Consider the following 19,928-nt stretch of genomic DNA (forward strand, 5'->3'; position numbering starts at 1 on the left):
GAGAGGCAGTAATGCACAGAATTTATGAAAAATACCTATTTTGAATTTGAGAGACAAGATGAATAAAGCAGCACTTCCCAAAGGAGAAACTAGTGAAAAAGAAAACGGTTGGAGCGTTGAATATCATGTCTAGCCGTCGATGCCTGTCAATGCGCAATTTCTCTGTTGCTCGCTAGCGAATCTTGCTACATGCAAATGGGGCGCCAGAAACCCGACAAAATTGCTTTGGGAAAGGTGATCGCATGGTAATAGTCGACAGCACTTGGATTTCGGGACTGAAAAACTCGGACGGGATTGCCGAATCTTCCGAACTGGACAGGTACGAACGCCGAGGTGGGCAAAAACAGAAAAAGAATCCATGGCGCGAATAGGCCTCAAGGCTGAATGAAGTGAATTGCAAAACATTCCCCGCCGGTTTTTGGTTAGCAACAGTCGTTCCACAGCAATCATATAAGCTATTACTCAAAGTGGGACAATCTGCCAGGATTTAGTCTCCTAGGCCTGTTTTACGGATGCATAAGGCTCGGCCTCCGCAAGGACTAGAATTGGTCCAAAACTGAACTGCAACGAAGCAACATGGCTTGTATAAATGCTATTGCACCCAACATAGATTTGAGCCTCGTAACAAAAGGACTGCAACTCGCCGTCGTCATGTTTAAATGGAAAATTCTCGCGCATTCCGCTTTCGCCACTGTAGTTCTTTCTTCTGTTTGCACTTTAATACTGAGCGCATATGCGCTTTTAAACGAGGATACTGTAAAGTCTGGCATAGTCACCTTGCAAGTAAGTAAAGTCACTTAATTCCTTGGCATTTTCAAGCTGCTAAATTCAAAAGTTTGATGTCACGCAAATCCTGAAACTCGATACGCTTGAACGACGTTTCCCGCAGCAAGAAGGTCTTTTAGATGGCATAAAACCCGGAGCTCGTGTTTCCAGCATCTTGAACAATCTCCAGAGTGCAGCAGGAGCAGTTGCTACATCGGTCCCACAGATTATTAAAGATATACCCAAAGTCATCAGCCAAGCGCCCCAGCTTATTTCAGAACTAGTTCCCAAAAACTGCTCCCTGGGGACCGGAGAGTTCTGTATCCATATCGGTGACAAAAGCTCATGTGATGCCCTGCCTCTTGACCTTTCTACTTTCATCGAGCCGGAAATTGTGAAAGTGTTGAAACAGCACTTTCAGGATATTGAAAATGTCGACGCTGCTCTTATACAAATCACAACGCCATATTTCCGCCATACCCTCATAGCCGGCGTAGTGCTAACTGTTATCGGTACTTTTCTTGTCGTCATGTCGGCTTATGGCCGCTTTGCCTGGCTCAAAAAGTCAAAGGAGATTTTATTCTCACCGAAGCCTATTGTCTTCCTACTGAGACTGCTCATTGGACTACTGCTTTGCGTTCCGTACATAATGCCCACCTTGAAACTTTCTATGGTCTGGTCCAAGCTCGATGAGTTGCCGCCATGGATCGAGGTTGAAAATGGTAACGTGTTCGAGCTTCTGATAGGATGCACATGTTGTGCACTGTTTGGCGCAGTAATAAGCAGTGCTGTACACGTTTTTGCAGAGGTTTTCTGAGGCCAAGATTTAGCTTGATAGTGCCCCTTAGGTACTCTTCATAAACGTCTGCTTTGTAACGCGGTTTGAAATTCGTATTTCTTGTATAAAATAGTTACTCTTCGTAGTCCTCATCCACCGCGACTAGCAACGATATGTTTCATTTACTCCAATTTTGGTTTTGAGTCTTGGAAACGAAAATATTTTAACTTTCGAACAATATGAATTTTGCGTTATCTTGCGGTTCTGCGCACGACGTGCGCACTTGCCATGCAGCAACTATCTGCAACATGTTTAGCAATCGCGCATCAGCATATAGTATGTGAAGCCAATGTCCCTTCAAAGCTCCTGCCCCTGGTAAGTCTTTGAATCACACAAAGTCCATAGCTGACCTGTTTTCTCATAATAGCTAAATCCAAGGCGACCCTTTTACACAGACATCTTTCGCTCAAGCCATCAATTCGTGTAGGGGCTCGTCGAAGGATGGGCTGTGCCACGAATAATTGCAATTGGCCTCTGCTCCATGTTCATAGATGTAGTCGACATCGTCCGCCCAGCTGCTATTGTCCAAATTGCCAAGTGACCCGGTGTTTTGAGGAACAACTGGGTAGCGAGCCACAGGCTGCGAACCATCCCATTGTCCAAGCGTCTCCGAATCCATACTAAGTGGTCGCAGCAAAGCTTTACCTGCCAGGGGAAATCTAGAGGGGGCATCCTCTCTCAAATCAAAGTCTTTTGGGATGCAACCTCCCCCAAGTTGCGGCGGGGCGGCTTCTTTCAGAGCCTGTAGCGTTCGATCATTCCGTGACTTTGCCCCTGTAGTGGTGGTAGGTGTGACATTTGGACCATGAGATCACCAGACCCTAACCCTGACCCTGGACCAACGACCCACCAGGGTGATACCTTTATCGACGTCGCGTCAAGCTCAGAACTTTGTTTGTTTCCTTTCCTCTCCTCAGAGTAGAATCTTCGTCGATAGGCGCCAATAGACTAGCTTCCGTGCTATGCTTACCCTGGCCGTGACAGTAGGCTCCCCGTCAGATGAACATGGCATTAACCGTGGTAGAGCTGCCTTTGCCTCTGTCGGTGGGCAGGGGGTAGGTGTCGCGACAGCTTCCCGGGACCCAGTGGACGTCACTGATGCTATTCCGGTCGCTATGACTGCTGAAGGCACTGCTATACCCTCAATGTTTTCCGCGAGGTGTGGAGACTGCTCACATAAACGGCTGCTTAGCTGACGAATCTAGCTCATGATTTAACGAGCCACCTGACGGCAGTGTGCGCAATGGAGCGCCTGAGTTATGACATTCTTCTCACCCTTTCGAAACCTGTCACGTCTTCCTTTTCTAAATGTCTCAGATGTTGAAAGTTGAACAGCGCAGAAATTCGGCCTTTTACCGTCCTTTTTTCCTCTCGACTGAATAGCGATGTAACGACACGCATAGCTGGTATTCTGACAACCGCGACTGGTGGCAACGTGTATTGCGATCAAAATGGCCGTAACAGTGTGTTTGATTCGGTGAAAAGTTGTCAAGATTGGACATTATCGAGCCGAGATTCATGAGAGCATTGATTATTTATACTTTTATCCCCCGGCGTAGATGGATATTCGGACCCGTTTAATCTCCCAATTTTTACTCTCGTAATCTTATCGTTTTTCTTTTCTGATGAGCTGCTCTCATGTTCTCTATAAAAAGCAGAGTTTACAAAGGCAGCAGTACAACAAGATAGCTTCCAGCTTCCATCCTTCATCGCATCCAACAGTCTTTCGCAGCATTCATGTCTAAAACAATAACTCAGCTTCCATATGCATTTTTACGATGAAGGGGCTTGCAATGAATCAGCGCCGTAGTATCCATGCAGCAAAGCACTCAAGCAATGATGGGTCTCGATGTTTTCCAGTGGCTGCGAATGCGTCAGCAGACTTTACCAAAGGCCCAGACCGGTTGTTGGGCAACTCAGATTCCAAATTGGGAATACGTCAGCCGGGTGGGTATTTCGGCCTTGACATATAAGTTCTAATGAAATAACGCTTTTCAGTATTCCTATTTAATTCTTCTCGACCTTCGATTTTCAATAGTTCAGCCAGCTCACTTCCAGACAAAGGATCTCACTTTATTGTCTTGAAACCAGGAATCTAATATCGCCCTTCTTCCAACAACTGAAATATCGAACTGCCATGGGAAACACTCTTCGGTCCGTCAAACTGGCAGTTCGTTCGAAAAATGTAGCAAACATACCCAAATCAGAAAATGACGTGGTCACACCACTGTTTTTCACTCTGCCTTTCAAAGAGACGATTGAAAACGTCGGTCGGGCCTATTGCTTGCTTTACAAAGCGAGCGGTAAGATCCAGTCAGAAAAGCTGCGTCCAAGTCCTAGACTCAGCCACATAGTCGCCAATTCAAGGTTGCTTGCTATTGTGAGAAAAGGACTCGATAACACACATAGCGGGAAGGGTAAAACTCGTTAAAATCGCAAAGGATTCTTTGAGATATTCTTGGAGCAGCAGTAGATGGCAGGCTCGAGATAATATTTGTGGGCGTTTCATAGTGTTACAGTAGAAGGCGAAATGGGCTTCGCCAAATTTCGTAGTTAACATTTTTAGTAGTGGTGGTGTGGAGCCGTGACTCGTGTGGCTTGGCAGATTCCGATTGTACCTGGCAAGTACCTAAAGTTAGAGGCAAGGCCAAAAATTGGAAAGCGCCAAAACAGGCCTTGCTGGGATTCTTTGTAACCCAAATCCGTCCAGTGCTCGAGGAGTAATGAAAAAAACTAGCATGGTCAAAAGTTCTCCTGAACTGATAACAACTGGCTGTACATCGTACTGTAGCACCACAGCCTGTATGCCGTCTTCTGATTGCTCAACGGAACACGCATCGGGGCCGGATGGCTGTGTACTTCAACCGCACTATGACAGGGTAATTAAAGTTGGACCCATATATTATTAGTGGGTAAAAGTTTAAGTCCTATATTTTAATTGGTTGTTCAAAATATGTCAAATTGAGAATGTCGGTAGACTAGGGTCAAAACCTGCGGGCGAATAACACTGCCACTAACGTTGGGTACCCCTAACCGTGTCGCGGCCAGACATACATTGGAGAACGCCACCGACCTCGGATTTAAACGCGTCTCTCCAGCGCGCCGTCAATTGTAATTTCTCTCTCTCTCTTCAGTTTAGAACAATTGATAACCGCCACTGAACCGCACGGATAAAAACGATGTGATAGTTTCATTGAGTAAAGCTGTATTTACTACGCAAACTAGGCGTCGGAGAAGGGGGTTAGCAGACAAGGTATGAGATTGAAAAAGAAAAGAGACCGAGAAGCTTTCCGAGCATTTAGGCATTTCTCCAGCACAAGAGTGTAGTACAAGCTGATACAAAATAAATAGGGAGATATAACGAGTTATAACGGTGGTCAAAAGTCGAAGTAGAAACATCAGAGTGACCATCGTTGACGTCAAAGGCTATGTAAAAGCACTGGTGGCCTAATAAGAAAACTGGTAGTCACAGAGGGTGTTTGCAAAAGAGAAACAAACAGCCAAAAACAAATATTTTCCTTCCGTGATCAGCGGCGCGAAACACAACCGATCATGCCCATCAGTTCGCAAATTCCTCCTCCGTCAACAGAACCGCATTCAAAATCTTGCCCATATGTGTCCTGTCGATACCCTTGCTGTCCCGGCGCACCTTGCTCAGGTAAACCTTTAGAAACCCGACGGGACTGTGTTGAAAGGTACAACCAGTTTCAGCGTCAGTCGTCCTAAACAACGGGTCAACAAAACCGTCAGCCCCGACGCCGCTCACTTTCTGCTCCTGCTCGCCGACACAACCCCTCCAATCCAGGCCTAGCATGTCGCACACAGCAGTATACTCTGCAAAGGAGGCAAAGTACAACTGCCCAGAGAAGAGGTTCAGCTGCAAGATTAGCCGGGGCGGTATAGCCCAGCCGTCCGGCAGGGCTGGGGTCGTGTAGAGGCGGAGTTCGTCGAGGGGCTCAAAGCCCAGTAGCAGACGCGGAGCGTACAGATGAAGCACGACACGCCCGTGGGTCGTGATCACGTCGATCAGGTTCTGCGCCTCAAAGGGGCTGATGATCACCATGGTCGTCACGTCGCCGTCTCTCCTCCCGCCGGCGCTGGTTACGACCCATTGCACCGCGCGCAGGAACTGGTCTGTCTTGCTTTCGCTTCCGTCACCGTCATCGTCGCGGATCTCAATGGTGCGGGCGAAATCCCTGGTTACCAGAAGATCCTGCGGGAACTCTGCCAGATTGGCCAGGTGCGCTGCGGCCGTGGTATGAGAAAGTGTCGTAAAGGCCGGCAAAAACGTCAACAAGAGCGCAGCCTTTCGGATGACGCCAGTTTGAATGAAATACAACACTTCTGGATCCAGCGAGTGTGTAGCTGGCTTGGCCGGATGCGGCCTCTGGACCTGGATCTCTCGTTGAATCTCGGGCGACAGCTCTCGCTCCTGTTCCTCCTGCAGTGTCGTTGTTGAGTGCATATCCCCGCTGCTTCCAAAGTTGGCCACATGCTCCTCGATGAGGGCAACACCGTCGTGATCCGCGTGTTGGTCGCAGCACAACATCGCCAGGCGAGGACCTGGATGGTACAGATCTTGAATGGTCCGCGCTTCGTACTCGAGGAACTTCTCGGCCCACTGCTTGGTTTGCACTTTTTTTCCGTTGGAAAGTTTTATTGCCCCGGCTATCTCAGACCAAAGGTGCTGCTGGTGGGCAAATCGCTTGCCCTGGACTGCCCATAGGGCAACGCACCGTTCGAGATCGATGCACGTCTCTGAGATGGTCCACTCGATGATTTCGGCGACTGCTATTGGGTTTGCAGCAGTGTCTCGATTTGAAACTCTCCGCTGCAAGATCTTGGACTGAATTTCTGGAGGGACGCAGAACAAAATTGATTGGCCTTTGCCAAGCTGCCGCATTCTCATGCACGCTGTGAAACATGTTAGTTATAGGGACAAATAGAGTAGCTCGAGTGTCAAGTTGAATAACCATACCTTGAACAAGTCGGTCCTTGGTTAGTGCTGCTCCAAGTGTGACCGCAGCCCGATAATATATCGGAAGCTTGAGGTCCGTTCCACGGGTGTGGGCCTCATCAAGAAAGACCAAACATTGATCGAGCTGCTGAGCATATGGCGATATTTGAAGAAGCTCGGTGGCGCCGCGGAGGTCGACGACCGTCAGCTCGTCGTGATTGTTAAGATAGACGCAGCCTTGCTTTTTCGCGTGGCCGCCGCCAAAGCTCGCCGCTTGGTTGTTCATCTCTAGCCACTGCTTGGCCACTTGGAGGTTGTTAAGCTCCAGAATCTGCGCACCAACGTCCAGCAAGACTTGGGTCTCCGGGCACGCATTCACCACAGCCGTCAGTAGCTGCTCCGCGTCACTTCTTACAGAGTCTGTCTCCTCGCGCGACGGTAGCAGCATGATGTTAGTCTCGTCCTGTAGGAGGTACTCGATAACCAGGGCGTTGATATGTTGCTGCCCCTTCAGGTCAAGATGCAGCATGGATAGCGGCAAAAGCTCTCGTGAGTCTTTGGTGCCGCTGAATCCAGTCGTAGGGTGCGATTTGACAGCGCCTAAATCCCATCCAGAGGCGCTGAGTTTGCTGGGAAAGTCCTTCATATATCTTGGGAACACTATATGCGCGAGGAAATAGTCGACGACAACTTTGGAGTAACGCAATGCCGGGAAAACTTGCGTGGTTACCTGATGACAATCTTTGATGTTGATGCCTTCGAGATGTTGAAATGCAGGCGAGAGATCCTGGACGCTTCTGACCCATTCTTGATATTCCTGTTTGGGTTGATCCGATTGGAGGAGATGCTCAAAGGCATGGAACAAGTCTTCATCGCTAAGACCGCCGTAATAGTAGCTGAACGAAGTCAACAAAAGAATGACCTCTGGATGTGAAAACTCGGAGCGAGGGGACGGTGAGTCCTTTGCTCGATATGGCACAGCCAGGCGAGTCGGGGGCCTTCGTTCCGGGTCGAGGCCGTAGTTGACACGCCAGCGCTTCTGTCCCAAAACGAACCCGAGGAGGCCGCCAGCGAGGAGGCCACGAAGAAGAAGTAGAGAGTCTTTGATGTTGTCGACCCACAAGATGCACCTATCGGCGTTCTCAACCTGCGCTATCTGCTCGGCAGAAAGACTTGGCTCAGTGAGATAGGTGTACACAGCCTCCTGTGATGCCTTGGCCTGGCGGGCTATGGGCACACCTGCGAACCCTGTTTTGCAAATCTGCCGGGCGACGGCGCATGCAAGACGGTGTTGGGTTTCGCTACCTCCGAGGATGCGAAGGAATGGGAAAGAGCTCGGCCCATGCCGAACAGAGTATTCGATGGCACGAGGCATTTCCTGAACCAGCAAAGGGCAGACCTGCCGAACCACATCAAGAACGTGGTGCAAAAGCGTCCACCTCCGCGGGCCAAACGCCACCGGCCTCTGGATTCCCATGGTGTAGATGAGCTCGAACTTGGTGCTAAAGATTTCATCGCTTTCATCCACAATATCCCGCGAATGTAGGTCAAAATATCGTTGTGTATCCAAAAACAGCTGACCCATCCCGACGCTTTCCGAGTTCACGAGACACTCCAGGCCCATAAGCTTAAATGAGAGAATATGCTCAGGGTGAAACAGCAAAATGCCGCCAGTGGTGGCGCAGTCCTCCACGTACCGAGCTATTGTGGCCATATCGTCGACACCCAAGCGGAGATCACGCGAAAAGGGAAGCCGATGGACGACGACGCTTAGTAAGCCACCCAGTTTGGCAACAAGCATCTGGAACATTTGCTTCGATTGTGGTTTCGCAACGATGACACGAACCAGGCACTCCCTTAAGGAGGCTAGTATAGCGGCTACCAAAGGTACGATTGTTGATGACTTGCCCTCGCCCATGTTGAGCTGCATGCTGGCGTTTTGGCCCCCGGGAGGACTGATCATCTCCATGGCGATATCCATTTGGATTGCCCGGATGGTGATGTTTGTCTCGACCTCCATCAATAGCGCCAGCGGTAGCTCCAGAGGGTCCCAGTTGCTGTGTCCGGGGTTGCCAAGTTCAGCGGCCAGCTCTTTCTGCCGCTCTGGGGACGTCAAAGCCAATAATCTCTGGGCCCGCTGGACGTCATGCACTGCCAGACCATAGTCGACGATTGGACCTTTCCAGGCGTCCGGAAGCAGCTTCCATCGGTCGGCTGCAAGCTGGGATATAAAGAATCTTGGGCAGATTCTCGGCAAGGGCCTGGTGGCTCGACTCGCCGGGCCACCTTGAATACCGATCGAAGCCTCCAAGACGGAAAGCAGCCTGTCCATATGGCTAATACATGACGCTCTGTATGTTTCAAGCTCCGTCCTCAAACGCCCAAAATCGTTACTAGATAGACCGCTTGCCGGTCTGGCAAGCATAGTTTCCAGAGCCTGGATGCTCTCCTTCAAGTCTGCTGCATACCGTCTTTGAAAGTCTGATACGGCTTGTGCCTGGAGTCTCTTCACAAGCTCCCAAATGCGGAAGTTGCCTCTGGACAGGTGGGCGTTTGGCGCTAGCTTTGCCGTCTTAGGTATATTCAAGTCATGACGGGATTGAGAAGGATCGCTTAGGGGCTGACTTTGGGAAAAAACCTGGGAGATTGAGATGAACCCTTGCCTAATCACATAGTCCTCCCAAGCCCCATCACAGTTGTAAGGGACTATTGCGCTGCTGGGCCTCGCAACCTTGGCGAAAGTGACAACTCGTTGACTGGCCATAACTCTGGCAATGTCACCCAAATACCTGAAAAAGAGAAAGTTGTCGTGCCATGTGTGAAACTTCCTCGCCATGTGTTTTCCAGCAGACCGAACGTCGATATACTTTGTGACGCTTTCGTCCAGCAATTGTGCGGCAAGTCCCGGCTCCCGGCATGGCCACTGCCCTCGCAAGTTGTTGATAAAATCATCTACCGCCTCCCTTTGACGCTTCTCGAACCTGTTTTGGCGCCGCTCATCGTACTCCTCTTCCGTCTCATAAGGCTTGTGTGGCGTATCCAACTCTGCAAGACTGCCGAAGCCCCGGAGACAAATGCGAATTGTGGTTCTGGTAACATCCTCGTCGAACTGATAACCTTCTGCAACATTAAATCCGTCGATAGAAGGAGGCAGAATCTCGGCCATCTCAGGCACTAGAGCAAAGGCCAACAACACTTGGAGAAGCCGGGGATCTTGGATATTTGCATGCTTAGCCTTCCTGGCCGCAAACGCCATGGCAGAAAGCCATGACATGAGCTGAAATCGACTGAATTTGGGGCGTTGAGAGCTTAGTACCTTGTGAATCCAGCACCACTGCTGCGCAAAGGTAGCGGGCAAATCTCGTAGCCAGGCAGAATCAAATGCTAGATGCGACAAAGGCCACTCGTGGTTTGACCCCAAGACTGTGTCGAAATCCTTGAAGAGACGCCAGAGCCGCCCCTGCAGATCATTTCCAGGCTCGCTCGTAAGAAGAGCCTCGCCGGAGTGCATCGCCGATGACATGGCAAAGCAATCATATTCTCCAGGTTCTGATCGGGCACGGTCTCTGCTGGGGTAGGTTCTGTCGCGTTGAGTAGTGAAATCCTCGGCACCAAAACCAGACACTCTTACCCAGGCATTATTTACCCTGTCTCGCATCAGCAGCCTCGAGTCGAGGTTTTGTGCCTCGTTTAGGCGCTTCACCAAATTGCGCATGGACTTTTTCGTACTGTCACTTGTGCAGAAAATGCTCTGTATTTCCGCATGCTCCAAAATCCCCATCACCTCGACGTAGTAGTGACTAGGCTGGGACAGAAAACTCAACCCTGGTAGCCACGTTACTTGCTGCATGACGCAAAGGTCTCTGGGGTAGAACTGTCTCGAAGGCGTGAGACGGCTTATCTTGATGAGCAGTTGCACGTCCTCGTCAGAAAGATTTGACGACATGGACTTCACGGCAGAGGATTGGAGGATTGATAACGCCTGCTCTGTGCCCGTGCAGCCGGTTAGGGGGTCTGGGATGGCGAATGATGTGACGCCATGGAGGTAAGCAATGTACAGCTTGCTCCGGAGGCTTCCATTGTCCTGCAGTCGGCCGAGATGCCTGTCTACGTCGTAGAAGTGAGTCCGGCAGCCAGTGCCCTTGGCAATGTCGACAATGACGTGGTGGTGGCTCCTGCACCATGTCACATCGCCGTCCGGTATGATGACAACTCGCTTTGCTCCCGAGTTTTCGGTAAGCAGGAGCTTGCTAGCTAGTCCACCAAGAGAGCCCATGGACTGATCCGAGTCTACTTGCATGCCTCGAAACTGGACAGATTGCATCCGAATTGATCCCGGGGCCAGACGGAACCCGAGGTCGAGTCTGGGGAGTTTGATTTTGAGCGTACCTGTGCCCTCCTCGAGCATCAGGTGCATGTGCTCAATGTCTTCAATTGGCTGCAGGCATGCGCCAACAGCTTCTGCTGTTGGGCTGAGCGGCGAAAGCAGCTGATGATTGAAACCCTGTAGCTTCCATTGGTCACCATCAAATGGTGACATGGTCCAACCGTTGCCGAGGCCGAGTGCTTCCCACGGGCTAGACCTTGGGCAGAAATTAATTGTACTCCTCGCGGCATCATACCAATGGGAGTATTCGGTGACAAATGATTTTGGCAGCTTCTTGTTGAATACCCTAGCCGGCACCAGATGATATGTAGAGGCGTCCAGTTCTACATTTAGCCTCTTGGCCGAGATAATGAGGTCTTCAGATTCAAGCCCGGGTATTGGTTGAAGGCCTATGTTGAGGACATAACCAGACACAACTTTCTTCACTGAGAATCGCATTCCTGGAACGTTTGATGGCATAACGTCCAAGATCTGGTTGCCAAACAGCGCCCGGTAGGTGGGGTGACTTTCCCAGTCGCTGGGAAGACGCGAAAGCGGAGAGCCGTTGACAAGCAGCTCCCCGGTCATCAGATTGAAATGAACGGCCAGCGAGCGGCCGCAAACGGACTCGGCGGACGTCTCGAGCCAGTAGTATACTGACTCGGATACAGGTCTCCACCCAGTGCCACCACTATATGCAGGCCAAGCCTCTCGTATGGCCTTGTCGAGCGCGCTACCTTGTCCAGAAATGATCAGTTGACCAAGAATCCTGTGAGCCCGATGGCAGAGCCTCTTCCATCGAAGCTCCGATGGGGAGTTGGTTTTATCTTGGGCAAGGCACTCCTGGACAGCTATGTAGGACTGGAGCAGAATTGATGCACTCTCTTCGTCTTTTAGCAAGCGCCCAAAGTAGGGCTCCTCGACGTCAAACGTCGCGGTGCATATCAGAGCAATCTCGGCAGACATGGCTTTAAGTTCCAGCTCAGGTTCCCTGGACGTCGCCGAAGTTTCTTTGCCGCGTACTGTCGCGAGCCAGTTAAACGCAACTTCACGAGCCTCGGCAAGAAATTCAAAACAAGAAAACTGAATCTGTGTGTCGCCGCAGAGCGAAAGCACTCGAATGGCAGCGGATATAAAAACAGCCAGGGCTGAGGCCGACTCCCAGTTTTGCTTTATCCGCCTTGTGGCCAGCCGCAGCTGGGCCATCAACTGGGCACAGAAGTTTGCACAATCAAGGATTGAGTGACTCTGCCGCAGCGTTGTCTTTCGATGATCGGATGGGCCAGCCTGGTACATGGCCTGGAGCACCATGCAGCCCGTCTCTGCTCTCCGGAAGTTGACGCTGGGCATCGCCAACTGTACAAGAATATTTTGCCATTGGATGAGGTTTCCTGCAACGATAGAACAGAGACCCTTGTATTCCTCTACTGACAGGTGAGGGGGACACTCGGCTTGGTTCGCGATGGCAGTGTTCGCATCAGGCCCGGTAGGGCATGTGCTGGGCCGGAACAGGTATTTTTCAAGCACCTGGGACTCCGATGGGGGCTTGAATGTACACAAGTACGATAAATCTTGTGTGACTGCTGCGTCGGTGACGTACTCTGAATAGCTACTGTCAAAATAATGATAACTCAGGCCGTTGTGAAGGCAGACGTCGCCCACTTTGAGATTCGGCACAGCCTTTATTCGTCGGTGTGTTCTCATATGGGGCTTTGTCGATGACTGTAGACCAATGCGTTGGTTGGCATAAGACGGTGCCCAAAATTTGGACAGAGCCGGGTAGGTGCTGAGACTTTGCTCTTGTTTTCCAATGCTAACAGTCCCATACTGGCATTTCAGTACGTTGAGAAGGATGAAGGTGGTTATGTCTCGCCACTTGGAAAAAGGAACGGGAGCGTGGAGTTCGAAAACAATTGCTTGAGCCTCCATTTTGCTCTGCGGCAGAGGCCACTCATGAATGCTGATATTTAAAGCCCTCATTTGACTTTCATACGAGCATTTGAGGCAGCGGTGTGAATGAGCTTGGTACGGTCGACCTCGTTTGCTCCATAGCTCCACATATTGACAGCGCTCTGCCCCAAAAAGTGTGTGAAGGTGCCAATACTTTGCCTGAACATCGGAAAGCTCGGCGATCTTATCTGCGCGCTGCTTCGCAGCCATAGCCTCGATCTCGGCCAGCAGATTCTGGTGGTCTGTCGATTGGTTGTAGAACCGTACGGCGAAGGACTGGTGGTCGCCGAACGAGCTGAAAACGCAGGGGAGCAACTGGTTGGCTGCGCGGCACCGTTGTTCTAGGTATTCCTCTGCCCTGTTTAGTCTGGCCATTTGCTCCCGAAAGGGCAGCAGAAGAGACTCGAACAGTCCTGCAGGAATGCAAGGGTCATACTGCTCCAGCAGTGGGATCTGGACTGTTGCTATTTTGTCGCACGCAATCCAGAGTTCAATCAAGACAAGTACCATGTTTGACCTTCCTTCAGGGTTTTTGCTGTAAATCGATGCAGCGATTCTCTCATAGGTTGTCATCAGGTCAGAGAGTTCGGAACATGCCTTTTGACTCATCATGGCATCGCTTAGCCAGTCATCCAGGTGGTGAGCAACCCATGCTTCGAGTTCTGCAAGACGGAAGGCCGTATAGTCGTGATTGTCGTGAATCGACCATGCAGAGAGATCGGGCAATACGCCTTTGCTGAAAACCGACATACAAGTTGGCGGGCAGAAAGACGCTCTTCGCTGGCTCAAAGTCCGGCCTGATATGGAGTTGATAAAGTCGTCAAGTTTCTTCAACCTGTGAACCGTGTCACTGACAAAATTGACCGACTCAAGGCAACGCAGGTTGTTATCGGGGCTTTCGTTTGCGACAAGATGGCACTGGCGGTTAACCAACTCTCGAGCGGCGTCAGTCATAACCTTGTCTGCGAATGAAATTACTTTTTTATCCACTTGACCCTGGAAAGCCGATAGTAGTTTGTGTTTACGTCGAGCGACCTTCGACCGCATGGTTTCGATGATGTCGCTGGCCAGGTCTTGGTGAAGAAGACCCTCCATGAGCAACGACGCTGTAAAAAATAGCATCAATGACTTGTAGAGGCACCTAGCCTGGATTGTTGACGTTGCTTCGTGGCCAAGAAGAAGCTGGAGCGAGACCCGGATGAGCAGCCACACTGGAGACCGGCGCCAGGGCATGAAACTCTCGTGCCACATGACTTCACCGCGTGTGTTCTTCCAGACTCCCTGCGCGGTGTCTTCATGCGTGGTAACAGGCCCCAGAAAAGCAGTCATGAACTCAGTCACATACAACGGGTCAACTGTATCACGATTCTCATCATGTGATTGACCGGCTTTTCTGACGCGAGGACAAGTGTCGGGACCGCTCTGGTGGCAAAGCTTGTGCAGAACCCCGGCAAAAGATTTCTGGAATTCTTCATCACAAAAGGTTCTCAGATTCATCACCATGGCAGGTCCAGGAAAGTAGCGGCGAAGTCTACCAGGGGATGCCATGATAGCCGAATTGAGCGGAGACAGCTCAAAGGACTTGATGTAGACTGATTCGTTGTGTCTGCTGATCAGAACACCGGCGTTTTGGGAAACGACGTGGATACAAATCGCTTCTCCAGAGTCTGCAGTGATTCAGCTCTAGCGTTAGTATGAAGTTCAAGCAGCCGTGAAAAACTGATCTGCGTACCCTTTTTGCCTATCTCGCCAAGGGCCTGCTCGAGCTTATCACAGTGTACATAACCATTCTCATCCTGGGCTTGGGCCATGCGTCGAATCATCGAGGCCGCAGATTGTACCAACGCACGACTTCCAAGTGCAACGTACTTCTCAAACTTCTCAATGCACGCTCCCATAGTTGACTGCATTGCCATACTAAGAGTGGCTTCCCAATCATCTCCTCCAGGGAGCTTGGGGGGAAGGAAAATGTGGTTCACCACGTAAGTGAAAGCTGTGTCGGTGATCGACATCATCGACTAATGCGGCAGTACAACTACTTGAAAGTATCTGGAAGTTTTTAGGTAAAGTAGTATAAAAAGTGCGGACTTGGCGTATTGATCACATCACATTCAAGGATGAGGAAGACAGATTAATTTTATAATCACAATTTTGGTGACTTAGTGTAAGATGGACTAATAGGTCCTCAAGATGACGGCAGCTGGAGAATATCAAAGACCTTCTCTCGAGCTCGAAAATTATCAGAAGATGGTCCAGATGCACAAACCAACATGGGCTTATACCTTGGAAAAGTTCAGTTTAGTTTCTTCCTAACTAATTTGTGTCAAAGGGGAAGTTTATTTTTTGTTGAGAAAACCCAATTATCCACACTTGATGTTCATCAACTGCCCCCTGCTCTCGACAATCAAGCGCAAAAAGCATAGGCTCACTGGGTGCTCGCTTGCTTGTGATTTGTATTATACTACGGTTGCTGCCCTTTTATTCGTACCCCCTGAACAGTATATTTGCCACTCAAAGTTTGAAGTGAGCCCCGGCGGTACTTGGGAAAAGCTGTATAATTCCAGAATACGTACCTTCACTGTGCACCCACACACTCTGTTGAGCCCTGTACAGGGGGCACTATCTTTACCCCTACCACCATAGTATATGTGTGAATCAGCTTCGACGCAGCTGTTCGCCACACTATGGTCTATCATTCCCTCTCTTTACTGGTGGTAAAACAACATACGCTTTCTTGTCTGTTCAAGACAAAGGCACCGCACTGTAAGATGAAGAGAACACAGCATAGAAGAGATTCCGACGCAGCTCAGTAATATCTATTTTCTTCTTACCGTTTGTGTATTTTGTCAAATGCATTATAACTTGAGCAGGCTACTGCCAAACACTTTGTAACGATGCCTCATATGTTGTATGCAGAATGTTCAAAACAGTGCGAGCGGGCACAGTAAACCCTTGACCCTTATGTACGGCAAAAGACCCAACTTATCCCATTCCTGCAAGTTAAACTGCCACATGATTAGACGAGAGCTTGGCATGAGCAGTCAAAGGCATCGGAACTTACCTCCAATTAAAGCCGCCACGTAATTAGATCAGAATTGCGAACCTTTCCCAGTTCATTAGTACTGCATCATAGACTCAGGGACGATGTGAGTCCAGACCATAGCTTTTTCGGGGACAAGCGATGGCAAGGGATCTTCTTGACACCCTGTATCTCACACTGCACTCCATCGGGCATGGCGTAGAGTCTCGTAAAGCTGTTACCTGCGGGTCTGCGCACCTGTAGGCGCTTCTCGAGGAGCGGGGTCGGCTCCGTCCGAAACTAAGCCAGCCCCGATCCTGACGCGCCTAGAGAGTGTCGACGGAGGCAGACTCTCAGAGAGGGGCATGGATTTATCGCAGCCTAGGATAGATGCTGCCTGGAGCGAGGGGGTATCTTGGGCATGGCAGGCGATGGCGTTACCAGCGTCATCAGGGTCAAACACAGTTGCACTGGGCTGGAATGGAGCATAGCGAATTGGAATACTACCCCCGGTAGGGATAAACAACAGCTCTCCTGCTGCGTACCGACCATGGCCTGTGGGGACACAGTGAGAGCGCGTTATAGAGCTTTCCACTGGTACCGCCACACCAGCTCCCCCCTGGTACCACATTCGCTTGGCTTGAAAATGACTTCGCTGGTGTCAAGCCAACAAAGGCCGCTTCCCACCGCTTCTGGCCCTTCCCATCCCGGCCTTTCGCGTTTTGCTTTCAGTATGAGCTCCATGTCGTTCGCTTACCATTAGAAATCAATCTTTGTATTCAACCTGGCTACACATAAGTTTCAGTTGAATCGAATCGAGTCACGCCATGTAGTCGATCTGATACAAATGTGGACAGAAACTGGGCCAAAACAGCAGCCAAGCGACTATAGCGATCGTTTCCTTGGTCCAAAAACGACTCAACTGCCAATTTGCGTCTTCAGTAACATAATTGTCAACTTTTGGGACGCCAAGAGGTTCGAGGGCCCAAAACTAGGATTTGAAAGGCGGAAACTTGGAAGGACGGAAAGGCCGAAATTGGGCCAAGCCTTGCCCAATTTCTGAACATGCCCATTTTTGGCCGAGGCAACTTTAACCGACGACCCAAAACTGGGCCTTAGCGACTGCGCCACAGGCTCAGACATCGGCTCAGGCAATGTTCACCCGTCGCTCAGTCTTGGCAATGATGGATCAGGATTCTGGACGACAAGGAAAATTCAAGAGGGCAACTCATGCGCGTGACAATAGTCTGTTGTCCTTCGGGTCTTGAGCTTCCTCGTCTAGAAGCTCTTGAGCGTCGATTTCCATCGCGTCCGTTTCATTCAACTCTAGCAATCCTTCCTTAGGTTTGCTAAGCAATTCGTCATAATATTTCTTTCTGGTCGCATCTTTGCTCGCTCGCTTTAAGACCTTGAGCTTTTTGCGACGTTCTGCAGCCAAAGAAGACATAATGCAGGCTACAACTTGGCTAGAATATGTTGTTTGCCCTCTAAAAGCATACTCTCGGGTCACTGGGACGCCCGAGTATTTATACTCAATCTTACTAAAACCTGTCTCGGATCTCCAGTCATGAGATACGAGTTCAATCCCAAATTAGGGTTGTTCTCACTAGACATTCAGTCCGTTGGAGTCAGTGCATGCCTCAAAGGAGGTCCCAAAATTTGTCTAAAGCTGTAAATCAAAACCTCTATTGGATTTATCAGGTATGGCACAGTTTTGTACCAGCTACGCACTAATGTTTACTGCGACACAATCCCGAATTTGGGATAAATGGTAAAGACTCATTTGGGGAAAGTAATGGTCATATTTCGGGCTGAGAAAACCCATATTTAACTTCAAGACTTTCTTTAGTCCCGTCAAGCGGCTTTTGTTTGCTCGCTTCCTTTTCTTCTCAATGGTCCGCAAGATGAAGTTGCTTTCATGTTGCAGATGGATTAGTGGACGCTGCGGTAGGAAAAACGGGAGTTCAACAACCAAAGTTCCGAGACCGCCTTTAAAAACAAAATAGCGATCGTGCAGGAGCGTCGGGAAAGCTTAAAGCTTCGATGGACCGAGCTACTAATCCCAAACAAAAGGAATGGTTCAGGACTCTGCTCAACAAACCTGAGGAGGACCTATTTGAATTAGATGATTCTTATTTCACAGAATCCAACTCTGGAGATGGTGCGGAAGAACAAGGTCAGGATACAAGTAGAAACAGCGATAAGCAACCAAACAATAATACAAGCGTTGAAACAGGGCACACTCGTGGCCAACTCGGGGACGTTAGGAAACAAGAACCCTTTGACAGCATGAAAAGCCATTGGTTCCCTTTCCTGGAAGCGCTCCAGATGGAAACGTCAAGACTGTAGGGTGGTTCGGTGGCTGGGGTACTAGATATATCATGTATGGCAGTAAAAGCGCTCCGACGTATCGCATTGAAGATTACTGGTATCCCCCAAAGTACGAAGGTGAGAAACATACGACATATCAAAAACAGAATGTTTCCAACCAGGAGAACAGATATGGAGAAAAGATGGAAAACAGTAAACGGAAATACAGCGGACGTCATATACTTGGGATTTACGGGGTTGCCTGGACACGTGGTTTGGATATTTCCCTGCATGAACTGGATGCAATCGAGCCCCAGCGGAAAAAAAACCCACAACTTATGTCCTCGTTAAGTGGAACATTAATGGGAAAAAGATAAAGTCCTGGGAGACGCGGAGCTATATTCGACGATTGTGGAAAAAGTCAGACAAAGCAGACCAGGCTATTCACAATGCGGCGGTTAAGGCCGAGAACAGATATAGGATGGCCCAGGGCTGGGGGCGTTTAAGCAGCCGGTCGCCGTCTGTCAGCCTTATTCACGATACAGTTGAGCAAAAGCGAGCGGAATCCCTAAATCCGGTCTCATCAGCTCAGGAACACGTTAAAACATCAAGTCAGACGGCCGATCCCACTCCGGCAGATGCTTCGATCGCCCAACTTCTTGCAATGCTTCCGGCTTCCAGAGGTACAGTTGCGAAACACACGGCATCTATGCATCCAGTCGCATCGGCCCCTTCCCGTGGCATGACATCGCCCAGTCAAGCACCCAATCGACTAGCTAATTTCAATCCTACAGAACTAATTCCCATATTCAATCAGTTCCTCAACTTCATGCAGTCCGCTCAGGCCTCTACCCCCGCTGCGCTACCCATATAAATCGTGCCCTTGACTCACTGGTTTCAACACACCTTTCAAATTCCCTAGTACTTGGTAGTCTGTTCAACACTTGACTTTTTAATGCAACCAGACCTTTTCAGTTATTTCGTTTTATTTTAGCGATAAATAGAATTGAATGTCGTTTTAGTAAAGATCCATCCCCTTAAGAGCTTTATGATTAAAGAAACCATTTTCTAGGACACATATATGTATGTGATGGCCAGTATAAAACACCTCCTTGTCGCAGCTTTTCTCCCCTCTTTTTATCCTCTGACAGAAACGGCCCTTGCGAATTTTTTCACCTCACATGACTGGCTTGGCCTTTGTAGCTTTGGCTAGAAAGCAACATCGGTGGACAAACTGTAGATCACTTGCATTCGGAAAAAGAATAAAGACTTTTGCGGTCTTCCGAAGCACAACACTAATCTATTGAAAGCGATGGGGAACAGTTATTAGAATCATGAAGATTGCCGATGCTTGCAACTGAACCCCGTAGCGAGCTTATTTCTGCCACCAAATCTTTTAGGACTTCCTGGGTATCTTTTATATTTTCCTTCAAACCGAGGACTAGATCGTTAACTCTTCTTATTTCTTGCCGGCAGTCCGAACGACAATTCCTTGTGCAAGTCGGACCCGAAAGAGAATATGATTGTGATATCTCATCTTCGGAAGAAATATCTTCATCAGGAATGACAAAGTCGATTAGACTCCCGGTGCTGTCTGAATTAATGGAGCTGACTTCTTCAACTAGTTAGTTAGTGAATCTTGGCCCCAAAATCAGTCTACGGTCGCTTTCGACACCCTGTCGCTTACCGCTAGATGATTTGCTGGAACGCATATCTGCTGTTG

General features: G+C 49.5%; 2 protein-coding genes across 2 annotated transcripts; one reads left to right on the plus strand and one right to left on the minus strand.

Moving 5' to 3' along the window:
* Positions 1 to 12,626: 12,626 nt before the first annotated feature.
* Positions 12,627 to 14,888, minus strand: PpBr36_10453 (uncharacterized protein; the record flags this gene model as incomplete). The annotated part of the gene is made up of 3 exons (XM_029897564.1): positions 12,627 to 12,648; positions 13,625 to 13,982; positions 14,609 to 14,888. The coding sequence occupies 3 exons, from the start codon at positions 14,886 to 14,888 to the stop codon at positions 12,627 to 12,629; spliced, it is 660 nt and encodes a 219-aa protein (XP_029744098.1).
* Positions 14,889 to 17,938: 3,050 nt separating this feature from the next.
* On the plus strand, positions 17,939 to 19,079 carry PpBr36_10454 (uncharacterized protein; the record flags this gene model as incomplete). The annotated part of the gene is made up of 3 exons (XM_029897565.1): positions 17,939 to 18,121; positions 18,373 to 18,478; positions 18,523 to 19,079. 3 exons carry the CDS (start codon positions 17,939 to 17,941, stop codon positions 19,077 to 19,079), a joined length of 846 nt encoding a protein of 281 aa, XP_029744091.1.
* Positions 19,080 to 19,928: the final 849 nt, after the last annotated feature.

This window comes from Pyricularia pennisetigena (assembly GCF_004337985.1).
Source record: "Pyricularia pennisetigena strain Br36 chromosome Unknown Pyricularia_pennisetigena_Br36_Scf_10, whole genome shotgun sequence".
Lineage (NCBI taxonomy): Eukaryota > Fungi > Ascomycota > Sordariomycetes > Magnaporthales > Pyriculariaceae > Pyricularia > Pyricularia pennisetigena.